This window comes from Salmo trutta, unplaced genomic scaffold, assembly GCF_901001165.1.
Source record: "Salmo trutta unplaced genomic scaffold, fSalTru1.1, whole genome shotgun sequence".
In the NCBI taxonomy this organism is placed as follows: domain Eukaryota; kingdom Metazoa; phylum Chordata; class Actinopteri; order Salmoniformes; family Salmonidae; genus Salmo; species Salmo trutta.
Window position 1 is genome coordinate 123,352 of NW_021822395.1, and position 27,080 is coordinate 150,431.

The 27,080-nt window shown below is 46.6% G+C and overlaps 2 protein-coding genes across 4 annotated transcripts in view; both read left to right on the forward strand.

Moving 5' to 3' along the window:
* The first annotated feature begins 5,217 nt into the window (after positions 1–5,217).
* On the forward strand, positions 5,218–16,189 carry LOC115182103 (indian hedgehog B protein). Its single transcript, XM_029743756.1, has 3 exons — positions 5,218–6,244; positions 12,407–12,668; positions 14,732–16,189. The coding sequence occupies exons 1-3, from the start codon at positions 5,945–5,947 to the stop codon at positions 15,451–15,453; spliced, it is 1,284 nt and encodes a 427-aa protein (XP_029599616.1). The 5' UTR covers positions 5,218–5,944; the 3' UTR covers positions 15,454–16,189.
* Positions 16,190–16,747: 558 nt separating this feature from the next.
* LOC115182086 (myc box-dependent-interacting protein 1-like) overlaps positions 16,748–27,080 on the forward strand; it is a 43,938-nt gene continuing 33,605 nt past the window's right edge. For 2 of the 3 annotated variants that reach the window (XM_029743732.1, XM_029743733.1), the window contains exon 1: positions 16,748–17,222. In XM_029743732.1, the coding sequence (XP_029599592.1) occupies positions 17,130–17,222 (93 nt within the window). In that variant the 5' untranslated portion in view covers positions 16,748–17,129. The remainder of the gene's footprint in view (positions 17,223–27,080) is intronic. The other variant, XM_029743734.1, reaches the window with a different exon arrangement.

Genomic DNA, 27,080 nt, shown 5'->3' on the forward strand with positions numbered 1-27,080 from the left:
TTGCCGAAGTGGTGTGCATGCCAAATGTTTTCCAATGTGTCCTACAGGAGAAGGTTGGGACAAAATGGGAAAACAGCAAGTTTCCACATTTCACAAGGCACTGTAGTTACAGGAATTGAATGCAGTAAACACTTATTTAGACTGAAATGCAGTGGTTTGTGTGGCACAAGGCAAGGGGAGAACATTGATAGAAGTGTGGGAGAAAAGACGAGGGCCAAATTATAGCATGAATGATAAAATGGATGAAAACCGGAGGTTGAATGATAAAGATGAAGGTGTGGAACAGAAAATGAGATGATGGAGAGAGTGAGGAGGAGAGCGGAGAAGAGAAGGGTGGCTCTGCTCCTTTTCTATGGAGCCGCTGGTCCTCCACACATTGGTTGCTCTGTGCCCAAAGGGGAACTAAAGCCTGACCAGACCATACATTTATTTTTACCATATTTAAACAAACAAAAAACTAAAATAAATCAATGCAGACCTCTAAACCTGACCAAGTATGTTTAGGAGCCCCTCTCACTGACAGCAGTGCGAGACCACCAATTTCTCCCGGTCAATATTTGAACAGCTAATTCAGAGTTTGTCCTCTCCGTTTGACTGAAAAAAGTGAGTGAAAGAGTAGAATGAATAGTGTGTACGTGCTGTATGAGTTTAGTATGTTATCTGTCTTGACTTGTAGTTGGTTGTGGCGTCAACGTGTGTGTACACACACACACACACAACAGTGCAGTACGGTGTTGCAACAGCCTATATAGACCTACCCAAGTTTCCTGTCTCCTGTAGTGTTGTTCCTGTTTCCTGTCTCCTGTAGTGTTGTTCCTGTCTGCTAGTCTCTACCTTGTGCTGGAGCTGCTAGAAAAACTGCTTAGATTAGACCCTTATCAGGCCTTCAGCCTTCAGTCACTCCCCCAGACCTCTACCATGTGACTGACTGGGGAAGGCAGGCCACGGCTGCAGGCCAACAGGCAGGAGGCAGGCTGACTGACTGACTGGGGAAGGCAGGCCACGGCTGCAGGCAGGAGGTAGGCTGACTGACTGACTGGGGAAGGCAGGCCACGGCTGCAGGCCAACAGGCAGGAGGCAGGCTGACTGACTGACTGGGGAAGGCAGGCCACGGCTGCAGGCAGGAGGCAGGCTGACTGACTGACTGGGGAAAGCAGGCCACGGCTGCAGGCCAACAGGCAGGAGGCCAACAGGCAGGAGGTAGGCTGACTGACTGACTGGGGAAAGCAGGCCACGGCTGCAGGCAGGAGGTTGGCTGACTGACTGACTGACTGGGGAAAGCAGGCCACGTCTGCAGGCCAACAGGCAGGAGGCAGGCTGACTGACTGGGGAAAGCAGGCCACGGCTGCAGGTCAACAGGTAGGAGGCCAACAGGCAGGAGGCAGGCTGACTGACTGACTGGGGAAGGCAGGCCACGGCTGCAGGCCAACAGGCAGGAGGTAGGCTGACTGACTGACTGAGGAAAGCAGGCCACGGCTGCAGGTCAACAGGCAGGAGGCCAACAGGCAGGAGGCAGGCTGATTGACTGACAGACACTCACTGAAGGAGATAGGCTTTCCATATCATTCATTTATTCTCTCTCAATCATTTAGTGTAGGTTTTTCTCTACACCACTTACTCGTTCCCTCATACTGTTTCTCTCCCTCACACGCTCTCTCTGATAGCTTAGTGTTTGCTCAGGTCACTGTTTATTTCTGGTCATTTCCCTCTGCTTCCTGTACTCTTATTTTTCTTTCATTTAATCCCCTCAAAATATAGTGTGCAGGAAAATATTAATTTATATTTATGGAAAGATAGCCAACAGTTTTGACATTAGTTGGATTTGTCATAATTTTCTCACTTTCCCATTCTCTCTCTCCCTCTCTCTCCCATTCTCTCCCTCAGACTGTGCCACAGGTATGTGCGAGGCAGGGCAGTCTGGGGTTTGACTCTGAGCTGCAGGAGCTCTACTCAGCCGTCACGTCCTACGGCAACACCAACGCTCGCAAACGTAAGATCTCTGAGAGACACGCCCCCGAAGAGGACCAATCCACCACAAAGGACCGTGACCCTAACCACGCCGCCAGCGGCACACAGCCCCCAGGTATGGACCTCTCCTCTCATTGGTCAGATGATCTTTCTAATCCCGCCCACCTTGCCGTCACCTCTGTGGCCCAAGGCCTCAGATTTGGACCTGTATGATCGCATGTCCTACCAACACTCTCTCTCTCTCACACAGACACACACACATACATTCTATAAGAGATCACTAGGGGGAGGGATGAAGTACTATATTCTGTCCCAGACATTTCTGTAATCTAGCTGAACAACATCAATCACCCGAACACTTCACTTCTCCTGCTAGTGCTGCTTTTAACACAACAACTGGCGTGGGAAAGTTGGAGTCTCAAGCGGTTTGATACCTTTGTTGCAACGTTGATAAATGTGTTGCAACGTTGCAGCTCATACCAAGGCTGCCGTGGCCAGGACAGCTCAGCTCAGCTTGGTTTGGCTCGGCTCAATAGTGTGAAAAATGGGTTTTAGCGTCTGATTATGGCCACTGTAGGTGTGAATTGGTGGTTTGTTTATTCCCTACAGGAGAGGAGGTGAACCATGGTCTGGACCAGGGGGATAAGAGGCAGACTGGACGGGGGGTCCGAGCCAGAACCACAGACTCAGAGAGACCTAATGAGGAACAGGTCTGGTCAACTCTGCAATGATTCTGATTTACCATTAATAATGAATGAACCAATACGATTTATTGGTAAGCCCTTTTACATCAGCAGATGTAACTAAGGCTGCGTTTACACAGGCAGCTCAATTGTAATTTTTTTTTTCTTCACTAATTGGTATTTTGAGCAATCCGATCAGCTGTATTGCCAATAATTGGGCAAAAGATCAGAATTGGGCTGCCTGTGTAAACGCCGCCTAAGGGCTGTATGGTAACCCAGCCTAGACCCCTCTCCCTCAGACTGAAGAGTGAAGGCAATAATGTAACCATAATATCCTTACCTTGTTTCTAACACGTCTGTTGCCGTCCTCACAGACTGCAGTTCCCATGGCTGCTGCCGCAGATCGGCCCCCCGCGCGACCCAAGAAGAAGAAAGCTAAGGGGCTTTTTGGATGACCTCAGAACCAGTAGTGCACCGAACACTATGGAGACTGTCTGTGACTACGTCCCAAATGACACGGTCAAAAGTAGTGCACTATGTAGGGAATGGGGTGTCTTTTGGGACGCCGTCTATGAGCACTACCACCTTACTTCATGTGACATGTTTTTCAAGTACTCATCTACTGATGTCCTTTTTTTTTTTTTTTTTTACGTTTTTTAAAATTCAATAATTAGATATGCATGTTTTTCCTTGGCTGTTTCATTGTTTGATGGATGTGTATTTTTTAATTGTCTAAATAATAAATAAATAGTGTGACAATTTAGTGTCTTATCAATATAAGTGTTAGATGTGGATCAATGACTGTGTTCTCACCACATTTGCAACTGATCTGCATTTTTGGAACATCATGAAATACTTGTTTCAACTTCTGGGCAGAATGGAGTTGTCCTGTAATGGCAGTAATGTACCAGGCCTGCGTCTACCCCAACCACAGGGCTAGTTGATGCATGCTCCAGACGCCTTATCCTTATTGGATGGTTGGCAGTGTGTTGGCAATTAATTCTTATTTCTTTCGAGAGAGAGTGAGATATTGACTCAAGGTGTTGTAGAATGCTTGGAATGCTATTGAAGTCCTGTTCAATCATTGGTCTACGACTTGGCTTGTTTTCAAAAGTCAACGCCGTTAGAACACTGTCGTAGCTCAGTCAGAATGCATATTTATACATTTTGTGATATCAATTTATCTCAGTTTTAATGTGTCAGCCGCTCTACAGGGGAGACACTAAATGTTTGAAATGCCTGACGTTAGAGGGCACATTGTCTCAAATGGATGTTACACTATATATACAAAAGTATGTGGACACCCCTTCAAATTAGTGGAATCAGTTATATCAGCCACAACCGTTGCTGGTGGGGGTATGAAATAGAGCACACAGTCATGCAATCTCCATAGACAAACATTGGCAGTAGCATGTCCTTACTGAAGTGCTCAGTGACTTTCAACGTGGCACCGTCATAGGATGCCACCTTTCCAACAAGTCAGTTTGTAAATTTTCTGCCCTGCTTGAGCTGCCCTGGTCAACTGTAAGTGCTGTTATTGTGAAGTGGGAATGTCTAGGAGTAACAACAGCTCAACCAGGAAGTGGTAGGCCACACAAGCTCACAGAACAGGACTGCTGAAGCGTATAGGGTGTAAAAATCATCTCTACTCATTTGCAATGCTCACCACCGAGTTCTAAACTGCCTCTGGAAGCGACGTCAGAGCTGTTCGTTGGGAGCTTCATGAAATGGGTTTCCACGGCTGAGCAGCTGCACACAAGCTTAAGCTCACCATGCGCAATGCCAAGTGTCTACTGGAGGGGTGTAAAGCTCGCCGCCGTTGGACTCGGGAACAGTGCTACCTGCCTGAATGCATAGCGCCAACTGTAATGTTTGGTGGAGGAGGAATAATGTTCTGGAGCTGTTTTTCATGGTACGGGCTAGGCCCCTTAGTTCCAGTGAAGGGAAATCTTAACCCTACAGCATACAATGACATTCTAGACCATTATGTGCTTCCAACTTTGTGGCAACAGTTTGGGGAAGGCCCTTTCCTGTTTCAGTATGACAATGCCCATGTGCACAAAGAGAGGTTCATACAGAAATGGTTTGTCGAGGTCGGTGTGGAAGAACTTGACTGGCCTGCACAGAGCCCTGACCTCAACCCCATCGAACACCTTTGTGATGAATTAGAACGCTGACTGCGAGCCAGGCCTAATCGGCCAACATCAGTGTCCGACCTCACTAATGCTCTTGTGGCTGAATGGAAGAAAATCCCCGCAGCAGTGTTCCAGCATCTAGTAGAAAGCCTTCCCAGAAGAGTGGAGGCTGTTATAGCAGCAAAGGAGGGACCACAGTGGGGGTACAGGAGTCGTTGACGGGTTTTGGATGTCCTGACTGTCTCCCTTGGTGAAATCGGACATACATGCGGCAATTGCCGCGCTTCTTACTGAGGGCGATTCAATTCTGTTCGCATTAACACTATTCTGGGGGGGGAAGGAGCGCGCGCGTGTCTTTCACCAGGTTATGAGTTCAAGATAATCACACGGGTCCAAAGGACAGTGTCGGTGTGTGCGCGAGTCTAGACTGCTGTAGGCTGGTGTTTGTCTAGCACAGTGGCGTTGAGCAGAAAGAGCCGAGCGTGTGGGCAATAAAGTGAAATGGCTCGGCCGGGCTGACCAGATGGGAGGAGAGGTAGGCTGGGACGGGACAGAGGGCAGGACTGGCAGGGCGCGGTCTCCTCCACGGCATCTGATCTTTCGGAACTCTTCCATTTCCAGTTGAGCTGAGAGTCTTGCACCACAGGCCACGCATTGAGAGCCAAGCCGAGTGGCAGGAAAACCGCTGCGGGGACACCCTTTGACCGCTACCCAAAAAGCCCAGTCAGTCTGCGCACCCGGGCCTGTCTGACTGAGGGACGTTTCTCACAGCTAGGGAACGGCTTTGAACCTGTCTGCCAAGATAAACGATCTTTCCCTATTTATGCGCGTGTCTCCACTTGGACTGGGAGACGAGACGTTCACCGTGAGAGGAGCAGCTGAACGCACCAGTACTTTATTATAGGGGATCTTACCTGGGGTTTTAAAAGACGCCGGCGCGGTACTACATCTCCAGTAGCGCAGCGTCTTTTTGCGCGCCGGGATATGGCGAGTTTTGGGGACTTGGTGATTAATTTGTAACTGTCCTGTACTCCTCCCCCTCTTGTACCCTGTGAAAGGAGATAAGCAGCGACCAGGGGGAGGAGGTGTTTTAAATTGATCAGTGACATTTGTTTCTGTCACCTCCTTTTGGGGTGTCCGTTGGCGTGGGTGAGTGGAATGCTACTCCCCAGGCTCGTGGTGTGCCTCGCCGGGTGCGCAGTGATTCTCTCGCAGGTCAGCGAGGGCTGCGGGCCGGGAAGGGGATATGGCAAGAGGAGGTCACCGAGGAAGCTCGCGCCACTTGCCTACAAGCAGTTCAGCCCTAACGTAGCCGAGAAGACACTAGGTGCGAGTGGTCGATATGAGGGGAAAATAACACGGAACTCGGAGCGCTTCAAAGAGCTGACCCCGAACTATAACCCTGACATCATCTTTAAAGATGAAGAGAACACAGGTGCAGACCGGATGATGACACAGGTAAGACTAGCCTCTACCCTGGATAGACTAGATTCGTAAAGCCCTACTGTGATATCATGTTTCATTGGCCATGTCAAACGCATAGCTGCACTTGGGACACTTATGTGGGATTGGGTATCTGCCTAAAGCCTACCTCTTGTACTTTGCTCAGCCTTTAAACCCGTGGACCTGTCTTATCGATGCCGTGTTATTGACTTTGGTTTCCTGGCCAGGAGCAGTGCACAGCACTGATTACAGAGTGCGTATTTGCACAACGTGCTTGAGTCACGCAATCCAAAGAGCGTATTGTTGGCAACACGATAGATATGGAGGGTGACTCAGAATGCTATTGGGATATGGAGAGGTTTGCCAGTCTGTCCCTCATCAGGTCACCCGCAGGACATCAGTAAAAGTTGGACTGACGGCTCCAATAACTGGTCTGATGGTTGGTTCCAACATTTTTCGTCCAGAGCTGAAATAGCATCACATGAGTTATTTGGAGTTCATTAAAATTGGGGCTGCCGCATGCGTAAAGCTGGGCAGCTGCAACAAACCCTAGAACGCAACCATTTCAATAAAAGTACGGATCATTTTTGGGTAAAAACACCCAATCGTCCTACTTGGTCAGAGCCTGACTCTGTGCATATGCAAATGTTTACAGTTCGTTTAAGCCTGACTGGCCAGAGTTAACGGTCGCCTTTTGGACTGTCAGACTTTTTACGACACGCTCATTGATGTGGTTCCGAGAGTGGAATTTATTTGACTTCAATTCCCTCGGAATAAAGTATTTATATCTGCCTCTTGTGACCACGGGCTTCCTCTGAAAGGCGAGCATTTATGTCCCCCACGTGGAAACAGAGTGCCGATCTCACTCGGTTTTTAGCTGTCACCTCGCTCCAAGCGCACACAACAAACAGGGCTGCGCGTTTAACTTGACCTGCGCACAATTTATGTGCTCCGAGCGCGACCGCCGCCGCCTGCCACAGGAGACAAACTCCTGTTTGTTTTTCACTATTTTGTGTTATTTTTCTGTTTGTTTTTGAAGCACACATGTGCAAAAATAGGCCACTTCACATCATGCATTCAAGACTTAATTATACACATTTTTTCGCCTCTTATTTTTAAATCAGCGGTGGTGACTTGCCTGCCCGCGAGTGGCACTGGAGCGCTCATACAGACGTGACTGTTCAGCGGCTGAAGCCATAGGTGTGCACACTGCACAGGCACGTGTTGTCAACTCGACATCGAATGTTTGTGTAGCTCGTGGTCAGTGCGAAACCGCGCCTACAGAAACCCCGTCGATCTGTACCTTGAAAGTAAAACCAACAAAATTAATCGACTGATTTATGGACTCTAGTTCGTGTCTGCGACCGCAGAGAAAAAATATAGATGTTAAAATCCACACCACTCTGTGAAAAGGCATCTATTGGGACTCTGCAATGAGCTATTCTTATCCCGGTGAACCTGAGAGGACCGACATGGAAAAATAAGTTAGAATACCATACATAGATTTTGAAATACAACATTGGCCAAACTAATAGCCTAAGCCTTTCCAAATGCAACACGTAAAAGACGCATAGTGTCAAAATATTATTGTAACCTATAGGGGCCACTACCAATCTAGCACGAGTTTAGCTGTGCAGTTGGCCTAGAGTGGCAGTGCCTCTGCCTATGTCTCCTCTTAATAGACATCATGCGGTAGAATACATACACTGAGTGTACAAAACATTATGAACACCTGCTGTTTCCTTGACAGACTGACCAGGTGAATCCAGGCCAAAGCTATGAACACTAATTGCTATGAACACTAAAAGATTTACATACCTTTGAATAGGGTATGGTAGTAGGTGCCAGGCGCACCGGTTTGAGTGTCAAAAACGGAAAAGCTCAACAGCTTCCAGTGTGTATCAAGAATTGTCCACCAGCCAAAAGACATCCAGCCAACTGGACACAACGGAAGGAAGCATTGGAGTCAACGTGGGCCAGCGTCCCAATTTCAGTCTGTTCGACACCTTGTAGAGTCCATGCCCGACAAATTGAGGCTGTTCTGAGGGCAAAAGGGGGGAAACTCAATATTAGGAAGGTGTTTTGAATGTTTTATACACTCAGTGTGGTATGTATGTATGTATGTATGTGTGTGTGTGTGTGTGTGTGTGTGTGTATATATATATATATATATATATATATATATATATACACACACTACTGTTCTTCACGTCAACAGTGAAGAGGCGACTCCGGGATGCTGGCCTTCTAGGCAGAGTTGCAAAGAAGAAGCCATATCTCAGACTGGCCAATAAAAATAAAAGATTAAGATGGTCAAAAGAACACAGACACTGGACAGAGGAACTCTGCCTAGAAGGCCAGTATCCCGGAGTCGCCTCTTCGCTGTTGATGTTGAGACTGGTGTTTTGCGGGTACTATTTAATGAAGCTGCCAGTTGAGGACTTGAGGCGTCTGTTACTTAAACTAGACACTCTAATGTACTTGTCCTCTTGCTCAGTTGTGCACTGGGGCCTCCCACTCCTCTTTCTATTCTGGTTAGAGCCAGTTTGCAGTGTTCTGTGAAGGGAGTAGTACATAGTGTTGTACAAGATGTTCCATTTCTCGCATGGAATATCCTTCATTTCCCAGAACAAGAATAGACTGATGAGTTTCTGGCCATCTTGAGCCTGTAATCGAACCCACAAATGCTGATGCTCCAGTTTCTCAACTAGTCTAAAGAAGGCAAGTTCTTTTGCTTCTTTAATCAGGACAACAATTTTCAGCTGTGCTAACATAATTGCAAAAGGTTTTCTAATGATCAATTAGCCTTTTTAAAATTATAAACGTGGATTAGCTAACACAACGTGCCATTGGAACACAGGAGTGATAATGGGCCTCTGTACGCCTATGTAGATATTACATTAAAAATCAGCCGTTTCCAGCTACAATACTCATTTACAACATTAACAATGTCTACACTGTATTTCTGATCAATTGGATGTTATTTTAATGGACAAAAAATGTGCTTTTCTTTCAATAAGAAGGATATTTATATGTGACCCCAAACTTTTGAACGGTAGTGTATACACTGCATTCGGAAAGTATTCAGACCCGTGACTTTTTCCACATTTTGTTACATTAGTCTTATTCTAAAATGATGAAATTGTTTTTTTTCTTCATTAATCTACACACGATACCCCATAATGACAAAGCAAAAACAGGTTTTTAGAAATGTTTGCAAATTTATAAAAATAAACAGAAATCACCTTTACTCAGTACTTTGTTGAAGCACCTTTGGCAGTGATTACTGCCTTGAGTCTTCTTGGGTATGACGCTACAAGCTTGGCACACCTGTATTTGGGGAGTTTCTCCTATTCTTCTCTGCTGATCCTCTCAAGCTCTGCGTCGCTGCACAGCTATTTTCAGGGCTCTCCAGAGATGTTAAAACGGGTTCATGTCCAAGCTCTGGCTGGGCCACTCAAGGACATTCAGAGACTTGTACCGAAGACACCCTTGCGTTGTCTTGGCTGTGTGCTTAGGGTCGTTATCCTGTTGGAAGGGGAACCTTCACCCCAGTCTGAGGTCCTGAGCACTCTGGAGCAGGTTTTCATCAAGGATCTCTCTGTACTTTGCTCTGTTCATCTTTCCCTCAATCCTGACTAGTCTCCCAGTCCCTGCTGCTGAAAAACATCCCCACAGCATGATGCTGCCATGAGCATGCTTCACCATAGGGATGGTGCCAGGTTTCCTCCAGACAATGCACTTGGGTTCAATCTTGGTTTCATCAGACCAGAGAATCTTGTTTCTCATGGTCTGAGAGTCTTTAGGTGTCTTTTGGCAAACTTTAAGCGGGCTGTCATGCTCCTTTTAATGAGGAGTGGCTTCCGTCTGGCCACTCTACCTTAAAGGCCTGATTGGTGGAGTGCTGCAGAGATGGTTGTCCTTATGGAAGGTTCTCCCATCTCCAAAGAGGAACTCTGGAGCTCTGTCAGAGTGACCATCGGGTTCTTGGTCACCTTCCTGACCAAGCCTCTTCTCCCCCGATTGCTCAGTTTGGCTGGGCAGCCAGCTCAAGGAAGAGTCTTGGTGGTTCCAAACTTCTTCCATTTAATTATGATGGAGGCCACTGTGTTCTTGGGGACCTTCAATGCTGCAGAAATGTTTGGGTACCCTTCACCAGATCTGTGCCTCAACACAATGCTGTCTCTGAGCACTACGGACAATTCCTTCCACCTCATAGCTTGGTTTTTGCTCTGACGTGCACTTTCAACTGTGGGACCTTATATAGACAGGTGTGTGCCTTTCCAAATCATGTCCAATCAATTAAATTTACCACAGAGGGACTCCAATCAAGTTGTAGAAACATCTCAAGGATGATCAATGGGTAACGGATACACCTGAGCTCAACTCATAGCAAAGAGAGTGAATACTTATGTCAATAAGGTATTTCTGTTTTATAGGGTATTGTGTGTAGATCAATGAGGGAAAAGAAACGTAAAATCCATTTTAGAATAAGGCTGTAACGTAACAAAATGTGGATAAAGTCAAGGGGTCTGAATACTTTCCAAATTCACTGTGTACATATAGGTGTACCTAAATGTTTTGTACACTCAGTTTATACGTGTATATATATAATACACCTACCACTGTGTGTGTGTGTGTGTGTGTGTGTGTGTGTGTGTGTGTGTGTGTGTGTGTGTGTGTGTGTGTGTGTATGTATGTATGTATGTATGTATGTATGTATGTATGTATGTATGTATGTATGTATGTATATATATATATATATATATATATATATATATATATATATATATATATATATATATATAATACACCTACCAGACATGTACACTGTATGTGTTCTGAACAGAAATGTATACAGGGTGAAACAGTAAGGGCCTGTGTATATCACCGGCTTCGGGAAACTTGTGACCTAACGCACCCTTTCAGTCTGCAGAAGCTATATGTCACACTGTCTACATGTCCCTCAAATTGTAATCTGGACCAAGCCAGTTCTGTTGCTTTTTTTTTCATTCTTCCCCTCTATTCAGGGAATGATTTAGACCTGGGACACCAGGTGAGTGCAATTCATTATCAGGTAGACGAGAGAACCAGCAGTAGTCTGGACCTCGTATAGGGTGAGATTTGAATACCCCTGCTCTGTGTTTTCACACTTATCACAAAGTAGTGTCATGTATCCTATTGTGAATGAGATGGTGACAAAAATAATGAGAAATTAAGCTTTAGGTGATCTGAGGGCAAGTGGTGTGTGTGTGTGTGTGTGTGTGTGTGTGTGTGTGTGTGTGTGTGTGTGACTAGGGAACGTCCAACACCCTCAGGGTCCTCAATAGGACCTCTCACCCTCTATTTGTTCACCCTCACCAGACCCAAGTTTGGGGAGAGCTGCATTGGCGGGCTGTTCATACCCACGTCTCCCTCTATCCTCCTGTCCAATACCCTCTAACTTCACACCACCCCTCTACCCCAATACCCCCCTAACCTCACCCCAACCTACCAGTCCACCCTATCCCACCTACCAGTCCACCCTATCCCACCTACCTCTCCACCCTATCCCACCTACCTCTCCACCCTTTCTCCGGTCCCTTTCTCCGGTCCCTTTCTCCGGTCCCTTTCTCCGGTCCCTTTCTCCGGTCCCTTTCTCCGGTCCCTATCTCCGGTCCCTTTCTCCGGTCCCTAACTTAGACTCTCAGCCTCCTCTCTCACCACAGAGAGCAAACACCCAGGCTGATGAGACTGTAGGGGGGCATTGTGTGCAGGCCAGATGCGGGGGGGGGGGTGGTTTGTTGAACAGCCCCAGGCTTCTACATTGGTTGGATGGGGTGGATGCCTGATGGATAGCTATAGCACCAGGGTTCTTTCTCAATTGGCTGTCCTCGAATGCTTGTGTCTGGACTTTTTGATCTTCTCCTCCAATGCCTTTTGAGCAGGAGGTGAGAAAAGAAGACACGAGGAATCAAAGAAAGACCATTGAGAAAGAGCTATGGACTACATTGAGATGGATGTGTAATCATTCTTTCAGCCATTTTAAGTCCATGAACTGTCATAAATGTACTTTGGATTACACACTGATGCATGAAGTATCACCCCACATCTCTAACACTCCTGTCTCTCTTGCCTCCCTCTCCTCCCTCCCTCCCTCCCTCCCATGACCCTTAAACCTTTACCCTCCCCGGGCAGCGCTGCAAGGACAAGCTGAACTCTCTGGCCATCTCGGTGATGAACCTGTGGCCGGGGGTACGCCTCCGGGTCACAGAGGGCTGGGACGAGGACGGCCACCATTCTGAGGAGTCGCTCCACTACGAGGGACGGGCGGTCGACATCACGACCTCTGACCGCGACCGCAACAAGTACGCCATGTTGGCTCGACTGGCAGTCGAGGCCGGCTTCGACTGGGTCTACTACGAGTCCAAGGCCCACGTGCACTGCAGCGTGAAGTCGGGTGAGAGACGGAGAGAGAGGGGCAGGAAGGAGGGGAGGGAAAGAGGGCTGAAGGGGAGAGGGAGATTGAACAAGCGTCAGAGAGAGACCGGAGGAAGGAGGAAGGAGGATGCAGCAGTAACACACTGTGCATGGACGTCTGTTTCACCTAACTGCCACTAACGAAAAAAACAACCTCTCACTCTTTCTCGGTACGTGATAATAGTGAAAATATGGATAGTGAATGATTTGATACACAGTGAATGATTTGAGAGGGTTTTTGACTGCCTTCACCTTAACTGGACACACATTGGACACTTAGCAGAGGAGGGACAGCATCACCTCTACATTCCTTACTAAACATAACACTGAACCACTTGAAGACGTCCTTCAACTGTGGCCCCCTCGTCACTATGGATCAAATCAAAACGGACGCCTGCTTTTTTTGGGGGGGTCACAGCTAGAGGGACATACAGCCGCTTTGGGTGACTGACTTCTCAGCTTCTTCCCTAACCCCTTCTAACCCTCTTCACCGCCACTGTCTCTTGACCCATCTATGACCTGTCCATTGTTGCTTAAAGCTTACATTTGGATCAGTAGAGTGACTCAGCATTAAGGGAGAGGTAGCTACTGCAACTTTATGTGGTCACTCACTCACTCACAACCCCCCTTTTGCTAGAAATGATTCCCTTATGTTACTGGCATGCTATGCTGCGGCAATATGTTGGTGCTCAGCGTTGCTTCAGTTAACTTTGTGCCTCTCTTCTGCTTCTTCTTCCTCCCATTGATGTAGCCTCATTGATAAAGCCACAGATGTTAGTAGTGTAGCTAAGCGATGACCCTTGTTCAGGACTGATTTGGTTGTCAGGGGAACGGTATAGAACACAGAATAGAAAAACAGAGCAGAGACAGATCAAACTGTCTTCTCTTGTACTACGTGGTGCCTGAAATGATCTTTTCCCTCTGTCCTCTCTTTACTTTTCCTCTGTTCCTTCTGTCTTTCCTACCCAGATCGGGTTGCGAGTCACCAGTCCTTGACTTGATCGGAAGACGGCACCAGGCGGCATTTTTATTTTTATTTTTTCAACTGAAACTTCAAACTGTGAAAAAGAAAAACCACTCAAGAAAGACATCTCTTCATAGACCAAGAAGTCTCATCTGCTGCTACAAGTGACATCATAATACCAAGGCTTCCTTGAAACTCCATTCTAACACTTACTGAGGGGCGGGGCAGTAGGTAGCCTAGTGGTTAGAGCGTTGGACTAGTAACCGAAAGGTTGCAAGATCGAATCCCTGAGCTGACAAGGTAAAAATCTGTGGTTCTGCCCCTGAACAAGGCTGTTCCTGGGCCGTCATTGAAAATAAGAATTTGTTCTTAACTGACTTGCCTAGTTAAATAAAACTGACCCCAAGAGCACACAAAGGAGCGCTACCCAAACCGACCCCTACTAAATTCAGGACTGGAAAGGTGAATGAAGAAGAATGATTTACCAAGAAGGTGCCCCTAGATGCTGATCTTGGGTCAGTTTTGTATTTTCCCCACTAATGGTTAAGCTTATGATTGGGGGAACGGAAGCTGATCCTAGACCTGTGCCTAGAGGAAACTTCACCACTGAACAACCAAGACTTACACCATACATTGGAGATGATGTGGAGTTTGAGGTTATGTTGGTGCAATGGGCGGAGTCTCGGTCCACAGATGATTAACCTCCACTTCCTGTTTCTCCGATCACTTGGCTGGACCTGGCCTTGGTCCTACCTTGCCCAGATATTTGTGTAGATAGACTTGAGACAGTCCCAACGTACCACATCAAGTTCAGCACCTTAAAACACAAATGAACACAGACTTACACACACACAAACTGAGGGATGGAAACACACACACACACACATTCAAACAGCAGCTTTAATCTTTCAGCCAGCTTTAGTTTTTTCTGTGGAGTAGACGGAAATAAAGACGCTAATATTTACTTAAAGGGCGGAATATATTTGCTATGCGTAGACTTACTGTGTACCTACCCACCTCACAGAATGCATTGTTTCACAACCTCTCTCTCTCTCTCTCTCTCTCTCTCTCTCTCTCAGAGCACTCCGTTGCCGCTAAATCAGGGGGGTGTTTTCCGGGAGGGGCGTGGGTGACCCTAGAGGACGGGGGTCAAAGGTTGATCCAGGACCTGCAGCCGGGTGAGCGAGTCCTTGCCTCTTCAGGGAGCGACGGCAGCGGAGAGCTCGTTTACAGCGAGGTCCTCACCTTCCTGGACCGCGACCCCGCAACCCGGAAGGAATTCTACACCATTGGGACAGAAGGCGGGGTTAGCATGTCACTCACTGCTGCCCACCTGCTGTTCGTGTCCGAGGGAAACTGCTCTGAGGGGGCGGAGCCAACTCCTGGTAGTATGAGGACGGTATACGCCAGCGACGCGCGGCCGGGACAGTGTGTGCTAACCACAGTGTCTGGGGAGGGGGTTGGAAAGGGGGAGGAGGGGAGAAAAGGCGTGGGGCATCTCTCGCGCATCTCCCGGGTGAGTGTGCAGGAGGACAAGGGCGTGTTTGCACCCCTCACCCGCCATGGGACGCTGTCGGTGAACGGCATGGTGGCATCGTGCTACGCGGTGGTGGATGGGCATGACCTCGCCCACAGAGCCTTCGCCCCGCTGCGCCTGCTGCACCGTTGGACTGGCTCCACTGGCGGACATTTTGGAGACACCGGGGTTCACTGGTACTCCCAGTTGCTGTACTGGATAGGCAGTCTGCTGCTGGACTCTGGACACTTCCATCCCTGGGGACTGGCTGACCCAGGGAGGTGAGACTCTAGATGAGGAAGGAGACTGGGAAGGAAATGAAGAAGTAATGTAACTGGCTTGGTTGGGAGATATACAGACCAGATGACCCACTGGACTGATGCCCCATTGGACCTGACTATAAATGGGCGGGGCTTACCTTGTTCTCGAGTCTAGCACACTGATGCAGAGGGCGGACTCTCAGGAAAAGTGTGGGGCTGGACGACTGACCACCCTATTTCATTGGAGAGAGGAGATTGAGCCATGAATGAATCTGGACAGACAGACAATATGTGTTCTCTCACACCATAGTATACGAATCATTGTGACCCCTGAGGAAAAAATACAAATGGGTGTGTCCTCTTCACACAGATGGGACAGGTGGACCTTGTCATGTCTGTGCGTGAGACCATAGTTTCTAAAGGGGAGAGAGTTTGTTTTATTTAACATTGAGAAGTGTCTCATTGAAATCAAGCTACCATTATGAAGAAAATCTAAAGCATTTTCTTTTTTGATCTTTTTTGATTGCTTCATAGTAAGATGTCCGTGACACAACAGTCGGCACACAACTATGATGTCACAACTTGGCAACTGAACGAAAATATAGGCTTCATGAATAGAACATATCTAGAGGTATGATATTTTAAGGCAACATTTACTGTATTTTATTAAAGCGATGTCTGAAATATTTATGATTTTAATATTATGTATAATGAGATATTTAAAGATTTATTTTTTGAAATTAAATATTATGGAAATGCTGCTGGTTTTGTTGCCTATTATAAATCGCAACACTGTAACTATCTTTACTGTAGATATGGACCCAAGCAACAACTTTAAAGGCTGAAGCCATAAAAGTTATATGAAGGCTTCATAAAGCATTTAAGATTGTTTCTTAAGTCTTGGCACAGCTTCTCTTACTGCCATCTACTGGTAGACAATGATACTGTACGAGGGTGATAGAGAATTCCACGCGATAATACGCTTCTATGATCTCAATTTAACTTCGCTGCATCGGTGAATCCCATTCAAACCAAGATGCAGAATACACATATGATAACGATGACATTTTGTGGCCACAATGACATGTAACAAAATGTAGCCTACAGATGGCCTACTTTCTCTCAGACTATATAACTGTTTTAAATCATAGATGGTAGACTGTTAAAAATACTTCATATGATTCAATGAAATCATAAAGTAGAAGTCTATTCGCAGCAGCAACACCAGTTGCAGCCATAACAGTTGGCGAGTCGGCTAATAAGTGTTAACTACTGTGCCTTTAAGAGGGTTGACGAACAGAGGGGAAATGTAATCGCTCCATAACGGGCCAAAGGCTCATCAATTGACTGACGAGCAAGAAGGGACGATTTTCGGATCTTTGCTTCATCAATTCGCTTCTTGTAGCGTCAATTGCCAAAAAGTTACTTTTTTTCTTTGTTTTTACACGTGGGACTATGTTGTTAAACTACCTGAGTTTATTAGATTACGTGTTGCACCTTTAAGAAGCAGTCATCGGGATTACAATTACGCGGTACCCACACCGTTATCGAGGGCTTTTACGCAGCACCGAGTCCTGGGGAGTCCCTCGCATCTGCCCATACCCTCCCTCCTGTTCGACAAGTTCTGTCCCTTTCTTTCTTCACACCAGTTTACATCCCATATCTGTTTATTGGGGATTCGGAGCAGTAAAGAACGGTACAATGGCTGAGGAGCAGGGAAAAACGGGGAAAGGGATCAACACTGGGAAACTGGCCACCAACATGCAGAAAAGACTTAGCAGAGCGCAAGAAAAGGTAAGCAGGTAGACTGACGTGAACTGTTACCTACTTTCACACTACGGTTTTTTCTCCATTGAAACCGCACAGAGTGCATTCAACTGGGTACTGTGGTTGTCCAGTTCTACACCCAGCTTTCCATCTAAATGTCAAGCCCGCTCCGCTATTTCTATTTGCGTTCTCGGCCTCATTTGTGAATCTAACCCGTTAGTTTTGACAGGCAGCAGGGGGTTGGGTTATTGCAGGAAGAGCCGAATGCGCAGACAAATGAAATTGCAGACACACGCATGCTTATTTTTCTAACCGGTTGTCTTTGTTCTGTCCAAATAACTACTTTGTTACAATGCGTGTGTTACAGTATGATGTTACAATGTAGACTAGCCTATCTAGAGCTCGCAGCGAAGTGTAGGTTATTGCTAAAATTGCTGTTTTATTTGACCTGTTTTTTTTTTTACTTTTATGCGTCTAGTCCTGGAAATGTCCTCACTGATTGAACTTTGAAATTGTGTGCACGATTATTAATTATGAGTAATTACATGATAGTGTCAGAATAACATTTTCAACGAGACTTTCTACTTTCCAAAGCCGAACTTCTCCTAAGTGAAGCAGGCAGGAAATGTTGTCTAGTTGGATGACTCTTTGCCTAAACCCTGGGGCATTAACGACCATAACAACACCAGACTCTGGCATACAACAGGAAGCTCAGTCAACTGCAAGGGGGGAACTAAACCATGGAGCAGACAGACCTAGCCTCGTCTTCTCTTCAGCTCTACTTTACCACAGTGGGACACCTCGGTTTCGGTTGGAGTACAGGCTTGTCTACAAATCCACATGGTCACTTCCTGTCATGTCCTCATTATAGGAATGGTAATCCCACTCCTGTCTACTTGGCTTGGAATGACAATCTATGGATAGATGCTTGGCCCCTAGGATGGGCCCCTAGGATGGGGAGGGGAGTAGGGATGGAAAAAGACTGGCTGAGTGTGACTTGGCATTCTTCAGTGTTCTTGTGTGTTTGTCCGTCTGATAATGTGTATACATACAGTACATATGTGTGTTTGAGAGAGTGCTTGCCAGCCCTCCTGGTTTGACCTTTGACCTGGAGTCTTCTGGCATTAACCTTCATCCCCAAGTCAGCAGTAGAGCTATTTCAGGAGTTTGAATCAATGCCTGAATGAAATCGATAACTTGAAACGTAAACAAAAAAGTAAAAGGAGTTGTATTATAGGGAATGAGTTCTCCTGGAAGGAGCTCGGTTTGAGTTGACGCGTCTCAAGAGGGGAAGCAACATCACTCTCACCTGAAAAACTTTAATATGTTTCTGTCCCCACCCTCATTAACCATCTCACTCCTCAACATCATAGCCACTATTCTTGTGTTACCATACTGTCAAGTCTCATCCATTGCTCGGCTATGAGAAAGACACATGTATTTTCCCCCTCTGCTTTACCCCTTCACCCTGCCACCAGCTGTCTTCTCTGACCAGTAACTCTGCCTTAACCCTTCACCCTGCCACCAGCTGTCTTCTCTGACCAGTAACTCTGCCTTAACCCTTCACCCTGCCACCAGCTGTCTTCTCTGACCAGTAACTCTGCCTTACCCCTTCACCCTGCCACCAGCTGTCTTCTCTGACCAGTAACTCTGCCTTACCCCTTCACCCTGCCACCAGCTGTCTTCTCTGACCAGTAACTCTGCCTTACCCCTTCACCCTGCCACCAGCTGTCTTCTCTGACCAGTAACTCTGCCTTAACCCTTCACCCTGCCACCAGCTGTCTTCTCTGACCAGTAACTCTGCCTTACCCCTTCACCCTGCCACCAGCTGTCTTCTCTGACCAGTAACTCTGCCTTACCCCTTCACCCTGCCACCAGCTGTCTTCTCTGACCAGTAACTCTGCCTTACCCCTTCACCCTGCCACCAGCTGTCTTCTCTGACCAGTAACTCTGTCTGCATGGCTGGTGGGTGGTGGTCACATTTAGATTCCACTTGGTAGTTTTTGGCTTGCTATTGGCTAACCCCTCCCTAGTGACTGACCTAAAGTTTCACCAGTGGACGGAGTGGAGGAATCTAGAGGACGCTGTCACTGGGTGCCCATCGTGGTTGTCATAGTGATGTCATGCCAGCCCGCGCCCTCTGAGGGTAGACACAACGAGCAGCCCAATAATGACCCATGCAGTAAAGCATGATGGGAGAATTCCTCCTGGGGAATCCGGATGTGTCTGATCGGTCATGTGGTGGTGTCCTTTTGAAACCTGACGGCCACCCTGTCTCATTCAGAAGTCCGACACCCCCTGCACTTTGAATACACTGACCTCTGCACCTCTGCCACCCCAGTTATGACCCTATGCTATTCACGTAGTGACAAAACCTCCCAGACCTCCAGAGCCCACCCTCATGTCCCTGAGGCTCAAAGCTTCCCTCCCTCCCTCCCTCCCTCCCTCCCTCCCTCCCTCCACCACAGCTCTGCCTGCACACCTGTCCATGCCCTGAAAACCTCTCTGCTGGACTGGGGGGGTATCTATGAATAGCAGTAGCTCACAAGGCCTCCATCGTGTGTGTGTGTGTGTGTGTGTGTGTGTGTGTGTGTGTGTGTGTGTGTGTGTGTGTGTGTGTGTGAGTGAGAGAGACAGGGGTGGTGGTTGGCACTGGCATCCCAGTCAGGCCTGCGGGGGTATTTTGGGGGCTGAAATTGAACACCGGTCAGCAGCAGCAGGCATGTCTCAGGCCTCTGTCAACGCCTAGTAGACCAGAAGGAGAGGAACACACCTTTACACACAAGATCCACTTCTGCAGCACACACACACAGTAAACCTGTTTGGCTCCTGGTAAATCTCTCTCTTAAGACCCAGAGAGGCCTAATGGAGTGTGTGTGTCTGTGTGTGTGGCACTGCAGCGGAGATTCCTTCTCCATGGATTCCTCTCTACTGGGTAAGGAGAGAGATCTAGTAGAGCTGAGAGGGGAGGAGAGAGGGAGAAACAGAGTTGGGGAAGGAGAGGTGTGAGAGATGGGGTTGCGAGAGAGAGAGGGGGGAGGGGAGATAAGTGACGGTACACACAGAAAAATACATTTACATTTACATTTAAGTCATTTAGCAGACGCTCTTATCCAGAGCGACTTACATCACACACAGTCCCTCTTTCACACACACACACACACACACATACACACAGTAAACCCGTTTGGCTCCTGGTAAATCTCTCTTAAGACCCAGAGAGGGGCCTGGTGGGGTGTGTGAGGGGGAGCGAGAGAGACTGTGTGAGGGGGAGAGAGAGAGACTGTGATGTGTATTTTTCTGTGTGTTCCGTTACTTCTGGTAGTTGGTGGTGGAAAGTAGCACATCTCTTTGCACGCCACGTGGGGTCGGGCTGTTACACTCTGACCTGGGGACTAAAATGTCAACCTTCGGTCAGTGAAGTCAACTGGTTGATTCAGGGCAGCTACAGTAAAACATTCTATTCAGTTTGGCCTGTCAACAACTCCTGTGGTGAATTACCACACTGACAGATCTAGAGGCTATAGAGTTCAACCTGACGGAATATGGAACGGCGTCCAGACTCTGGATGAGTCTTGTGGTGCTTGGTTGAATCAGTCCACAGCAAGGAGAAATGAGTGTGTAACTTTCTTTTTGATCTTCTATTAGTCAGAACATCACCTCAGGGGGGCTTGGTTGACACGTGGAGAGTAGAATGTGCTGGTCAGTACTCGAGATGTTGTCGGGAGGGAGAATATCACTGGAAATAGTGATACCATTGCTTTAGGACCTTTAGTTTCAACCTTGCCACAGCAGGTGCTGCAGACAGTCTAGAACGTATAAGAATAGACCTCGGGACTTCCCCGTCCTCTTAACATATGGAACTTCTGACCACAGAAGTAGTGACTCGCTCACAGTGTTGAATGAGAACCCCGAACTCACGACAACTACGAGCTAAGAGTCTGTGATGAAATGTACTCCTGAAATGTACTCCTGAAATGTACTCCTGGGACTCATGATCTGTACAGCTTACAGTAAGGCCCCAAGGCCCCTACAGCTTACAGTAAGGCCCCATGCCTGGTGTTTAATCACTGCCGGAGTTCTTTGAAGTCCTTGGCAGTCTTCTACTGTACAGCCCCTCCCCTTCCTGCTATTTCCTCTTCCTCTCTGCACTCCCCCTGACAGACTGCTGCTCATCTTGTTTAACAGGATTGTTCACTTCTTGTTTAAAAAAAAAAGTACATTATTTTCGACATACCTAGCTAACTATTTGTAGGTTCTTTAGTATGTTTTTAGCATTTGGAGAATGCAGCAATTCTAGTGGAAATTGATTGTCTCAGTTAGCGGTTTCAGGCCAAAAAGTAAACTATCCCTTTAAGACTCAAGTCCTCCTTATGGTGGGGGTCATGGATAGAGTTTCTTCCTGCTGCACCCACCCATTAGACATTCCACCAAAAGGTTGTAACTTCTGATCTCAGGGGCGTGGTGTTAGACAGCATGGCAGTTGGCCAAGGGGGCAACTTTACAGTAGTTTTCATGGGCTAAATATGGGGGATGATGACACTGTATGAAGGTATCACAGGATCCCTGAGGTCAAACAAACCATCTGGTAGTTATCTGGTTGTGTTGATGGCATTGGGTCAGGCTAACCTCACTCACAGAAGATAAGACGTCTGTCTGTACCACTACAGTAAACCAGCCCACAAGGCTGCTGTTCCACTACAGTAGACACTACAGTAAACCAGGCCCACAAGGCTGCTGTACCACTACAGTAGACACTACAGTAAACCAGGCCCACAAGGCTGCTGTACCACTACAGTAAACCAGGCCCACAAGGCTGCTGTTCCACTACAGTAGACACTACAGTAAACCAGGCCCACAAGGCTGCTGTTCCACTACAGTAGACACTACAGTAAACCAGGCCCACAAGGCTGCTGTTCCACTACAGTAGACACTACAGTAAACCAGGCCCACAAGGCTGCTGTACCACTACAGTAGACACTACAGTAAACCAGGCCACAAGGCTGCTGTTCCACTACAGTAGACACTACAGTAAACCAGGCCCCAAGGCTGCTGTTCCACTACAGTAGACACTACAGTAAAACAGCCCACAAGGCTGTTTCTCACTGTAAGAAGTGTAACCGATGTGAAATGGCTAGTTAGTTAGCGGTGGTGCGCGCTAATAGCGTTTCAATCAGTGACGTCACTCGCTCTGAGACTTGAAGTAGGGTTTCCCCTTGCGTTGCAATGGCCGCGGCTTTTGTGGTGCGATGGGTAACGATGCTTCGTGGGGTGTCAGTTGTTGATGTGTGCAAGGGTCTCTGGTTCGAGCCCAGGTTGGGGCGAAGAGAGGGACGGAACCTACACTGTTACAGAAGCACCACTGTTATTCATTCTGTGGTGCAGGAAATGCCACTGTTGCTTGTGTCCTAGACTAGAGGAAAGCCCTGTGCCATCAGGAAATGCCACTGTTGCTTGTGTCCTAGACGAGAGGAAAACCCTGTGCCATCAGGAAATGCCACTGTTGCTTGTGTCCGAGACGAGAGGAAAACCCTGTGCCATCAGGAAATGCCACTGTTGCTTGTGTCCTAGACGAGAGGAAAACCCTGTGCCATCAGGAAATGCCACTGTTGCTTGAGTCCTAGATGAGAGGAAAACCCTGTGCCATCAGGAAATGCCACTGTTGCTCAATGTGTCCTAGACTAGAGGAAAGCCCTGTGCCATCAGGAAATGCCACTGTTGCTCATTGTGTCCAAGACTAGAGGAAAGCCCTGTGCCATCAGCAAGTGCCACTGTCTCTGGCCTGGGTCATTTTCATTTTCTGACAACTATGGTGTTGCCCCTACTCTTCTGTTTTTTCAGATCTGAGAGGATTGGACAGGCTAAATCAAAATGGCGGAGGCTACAACATATCCTTTGGGAGAACCAGGCAACGGCATTGACACATAGTGATTGATTATACCTACCCAGTCTTTTCAGATCTGTCAATACTGTCACGGTCTTCTTCAGTGATAAAGCCAAAGTGTCAGGGCAAGGGTAGTGTTCAATAGGGCACACCGTAGCAAAAAATGCAACAAGCGTTTCCTATTGGACAAGTTCAGATAGTACCTTGATGTTTCAAAATGTTTTTTATTTTTCCTGTTTTGTGCCTACTGGACACAACCAGGCTCTATGGCAAGAGACTAGGGAGTGAAATGGAACCTGGTCCATAATTGTGATGTCCAGGAAGTGGTGATCATCATCCCCGTGGTGTAAGTGAAGTCCCCTGGTCCCGTGTGGGCCAGTCCTGGGCCAGAATTAGGCAGCCAGGTGGCCGGGGTTAGTTATAGCTGTGTGGTGGGAGGAGTCAACTGACCAGATTAGCTGGTGACCTTGGCAACATCCTCTGTTGACACAATGACGAGCCAAAGAGCTCTGACGCTCTCTCAGGTCCACAACAATTTCAGTCCTCTCTTTCAAAGGGGCTTTATTGGCATGGGAAACATGTTTACATTGCCAAAGCAAGTGAAGTAAACAAAAGTGAGAAGACGCAAAACAAACTATTAAAATTGAACAGTAGATATTGAACTCAAACGTTTTAAAAAAAAGAGACATTTAAAGTGTTATCAGTTCTCTCTCTCACACAAAATTACATTCAAATTGCTTTATTGGCATGACAATGTAAAGTACCAGTCAAATTTGGACACCTACTTATTCAAGGGTTTTTCTTTTTACTATTTTATACATTGTAAGATAATAGTGAAGACATCAAAATGATGAAATAATGTAACCAAAAGTGTTAAATAAATCAATATCTTTTCTATTTGAGATTCTTCAAAGTAGCCACCCTTTGCACACTCTTGACATTCTCTCAACCAGCTTCATGAGGATGAAATGCATTGCAATTAACAGGTGTCTTGTTAATTTGTAATTTCTTTCCTTCTTATTGTGTTTGAAAAGTTTATTGAAGTACAGTCGCAAAAAACATCCAGCTCTATGATGAAACTGGCTCTCATGAGGACCGCCACAGGAATGGAAGACCCAGAGTTCCCTCTGCTGCAGAGGATAAGTTCATTAGAGTTACCAGCCTCAGAAATTGCAGCCCAAATAAATGCTTCACAGATTAAGTTAGACACATCAACATCAACTGTTCGGAGGAGGCTGCATATCATAATGACATGCATCACCAATGCAGCCATATGTCTACAGTATGATGTCATTACTGGCCTAATGGACATGTGCCCCTTGACATCATACATCTGAAGCAGAGAATAGCTAAACTCACACATCATTTACATAGTGATGAACTAGCTATATATGCTCTCAGTTTAAACTGATGCACTAGATCATGTATGAGTCTAACCATACGATGTTCTACATGATGTTTCTGACATGAAATTGTTTAGTGCAAATCCAACCCTTGGATTCTAGGTACAGGACTGTACATGGAAATAAGGAGCTGGCAATTTGTGGGCAAATTAAAAATGTGTCGTGCGTTGGGGGGAGCGTTGTAATTCTACCTCGTTTATTTTCTGAGAATGATTTTAGACTACAGAGACAAAATCAGAAGGTCAATGGCATGGAGGAGGATTACAGAGATGTTGATAGGGAGAGAGATTTGTACAACAATGTTTGCAAGTCAAAGCCACAATGTCCTTTACCCAAAGTATCCATTTATGTCCATGTAGGCCAATGTATTTTACAGGAAGTGAGTTATAATCATCAATGCCATGACACAAGTATAATGAAAGAGCCATAACCATAATCCAATTGGTAGCATATTACATAGGAAATTCATGCTTAAATGTGCTGCATGGTCATTCAGACGTCTGCATTGGCTGTGCACCATTTACGGTGATGGGGCCTCTGCAGAAGTAAAGGCATTTATACTTCTTACTCTTCGCAGAGCAGTACAAAGCTGTTGTCAAGGAAGTCAGTTTGTTTATAAAGGATCTCCCGCCCCCACCTACCGTCAACCAATCATGTCAATGCGGAGCTATACGGAGCCATCCGCATTGTTACTAAATTTGAGAGGCGGAGCTTGATTTGACCTCTGCGTGCCTCCGGAGGCGTCACACCATCCGTACGACATTCACGGATCAAGCATAACTTGGCTCTTAGTTTATCATTTATAAATGTGTGTTACTGGTGATTTCTATCCTTTGGTGGGCAAATTTCACAATTTGAATTGACTCAACACATTCACAAATGGTGGCTTCGATCACAGTTTTGCGATCGAAGCCGTGTGGCTCAGTTGGTAGAGCATGGTGTTTGCAACGCCAGGGTTGTGGGTTTGATTCCCACAGGGGACCAGTACGGAGAGAATTTTTTTTGTATGAAATGTGTGCATTCACTACTGTAAGTTGCTCTGGATAAGAGCGTCTGCTAAATGACTAAAATGTAAAATGTAATATAGGTTGCTTGAGGTTCATAGCTAACAGGCAGCACAAACAAACATTGTTGTGCAAATCTCTCCTCAACCATCAACACCAAAAATCAATGCAATTGTCCTTCATACCTTATGATTTTGTCTCTGTATTCTAGGAAATCCTATAGAATTAGAAATCCAGACACAGCAACAATTTGGCTTTCCTCCATCTTTTTTTTTGTTTGCCCGGAAATAATGACAGAAGGAACTATGTTTCATGAAGGGAAAACTTTCAAGCAAACATCTGCTCCTCACCTGATTTTTCAACGACAGCGGTGGCCGCGTGTAATTTGCATAAAATAGAGCTGGACTTTTTCTATCGCTCCGCTAACCTTCCCACAATCCCCTGCGCATTGCTCCGCGTGCTCCCATTGAAAATGAATGGGGCGGAACTTCGTCTGGCGAATTCGGAAGTAGTGGAAACGGTACGTTACTTCTGCCTCATGCACCAAGTCATGTTACTCCTATGAGCAGAGAAAGTGAAATGTTCCTCTATATTAAAGACGACAAGCCGCAAATAATAACGCAAGCTTAACGAAATGCGCATTTTATGGCTGATAAACCTGTTGAACAAAGTGTTGACAGTGCTGAATAACAACTTAAACACGAACTTACTCATAACTGTAGCTCTTTGCTGTTTTCGTTGAGTCTCTCGCTAGTCATGGTTTTAAAAGTTTAAAATCTCATATTATCAACTTTCGTGTGCGTTTGAGGCTTCTTTTTACAATCAAGGCGCAAGGAAACTGCATATACGGTGATCTGAGCTATCTGATTGGCCAGGGGTAGGCCTGTAGGTGCACTTGATTTACTCTTTGGTCCTGCCTGGTAGGCAGAATTCTACCTTCAGACATGAAATGGTTCAAAATGGGAACACTTTGCCTTCCCGGCGCTACGGCTGCTGAATCAAGTGCAACTACCATCAACAGCACGAAGCAAATACAAAAAATAGGACACAAGGCATTGTTGTTGGGTTTTTCAACATTTTCGATCAGTAACCATGGTGAAATAGTTTGCCATGGTGTACTGTCGATTTTAGGGCCATATAACACTGCAGTTTGCTTTATGCTTGTGTTTCCCAATAGGTAATGAAGTTTTGTTTTGACTGTTGTAATTTGGTTTATTCTGATTGATTGCTTGTTCTGGTCCTGAGACTTCATTCAGTGTGTTAGTGAACTCAGCCCCAGGATCAGCTGGATGAGGGGACTTTTTATCTTCCTTTACCTTGCATATTTTCCTCTACTTCCTTTCACTGCCCTCTAACCTCTACATTTGTACATCCATCTCCCCTAGTCATCAGCTCTTCATTGCCCCATCACTCCCCAAGTCATCAGCTCTTCATTGCCCCATCACTCCCCAAGTCATCAGCTCTTCATTGCCCCATCACTCCCCAAGTCATCAGCTCTTCATTGCCCCATCTCCCCTAGTCATCAGCTCTTCATTGCCCCATCTCCCCTAGTCATCAGCTCTTCATTGCCCCATCACTCCCCAAGTCATCAGCT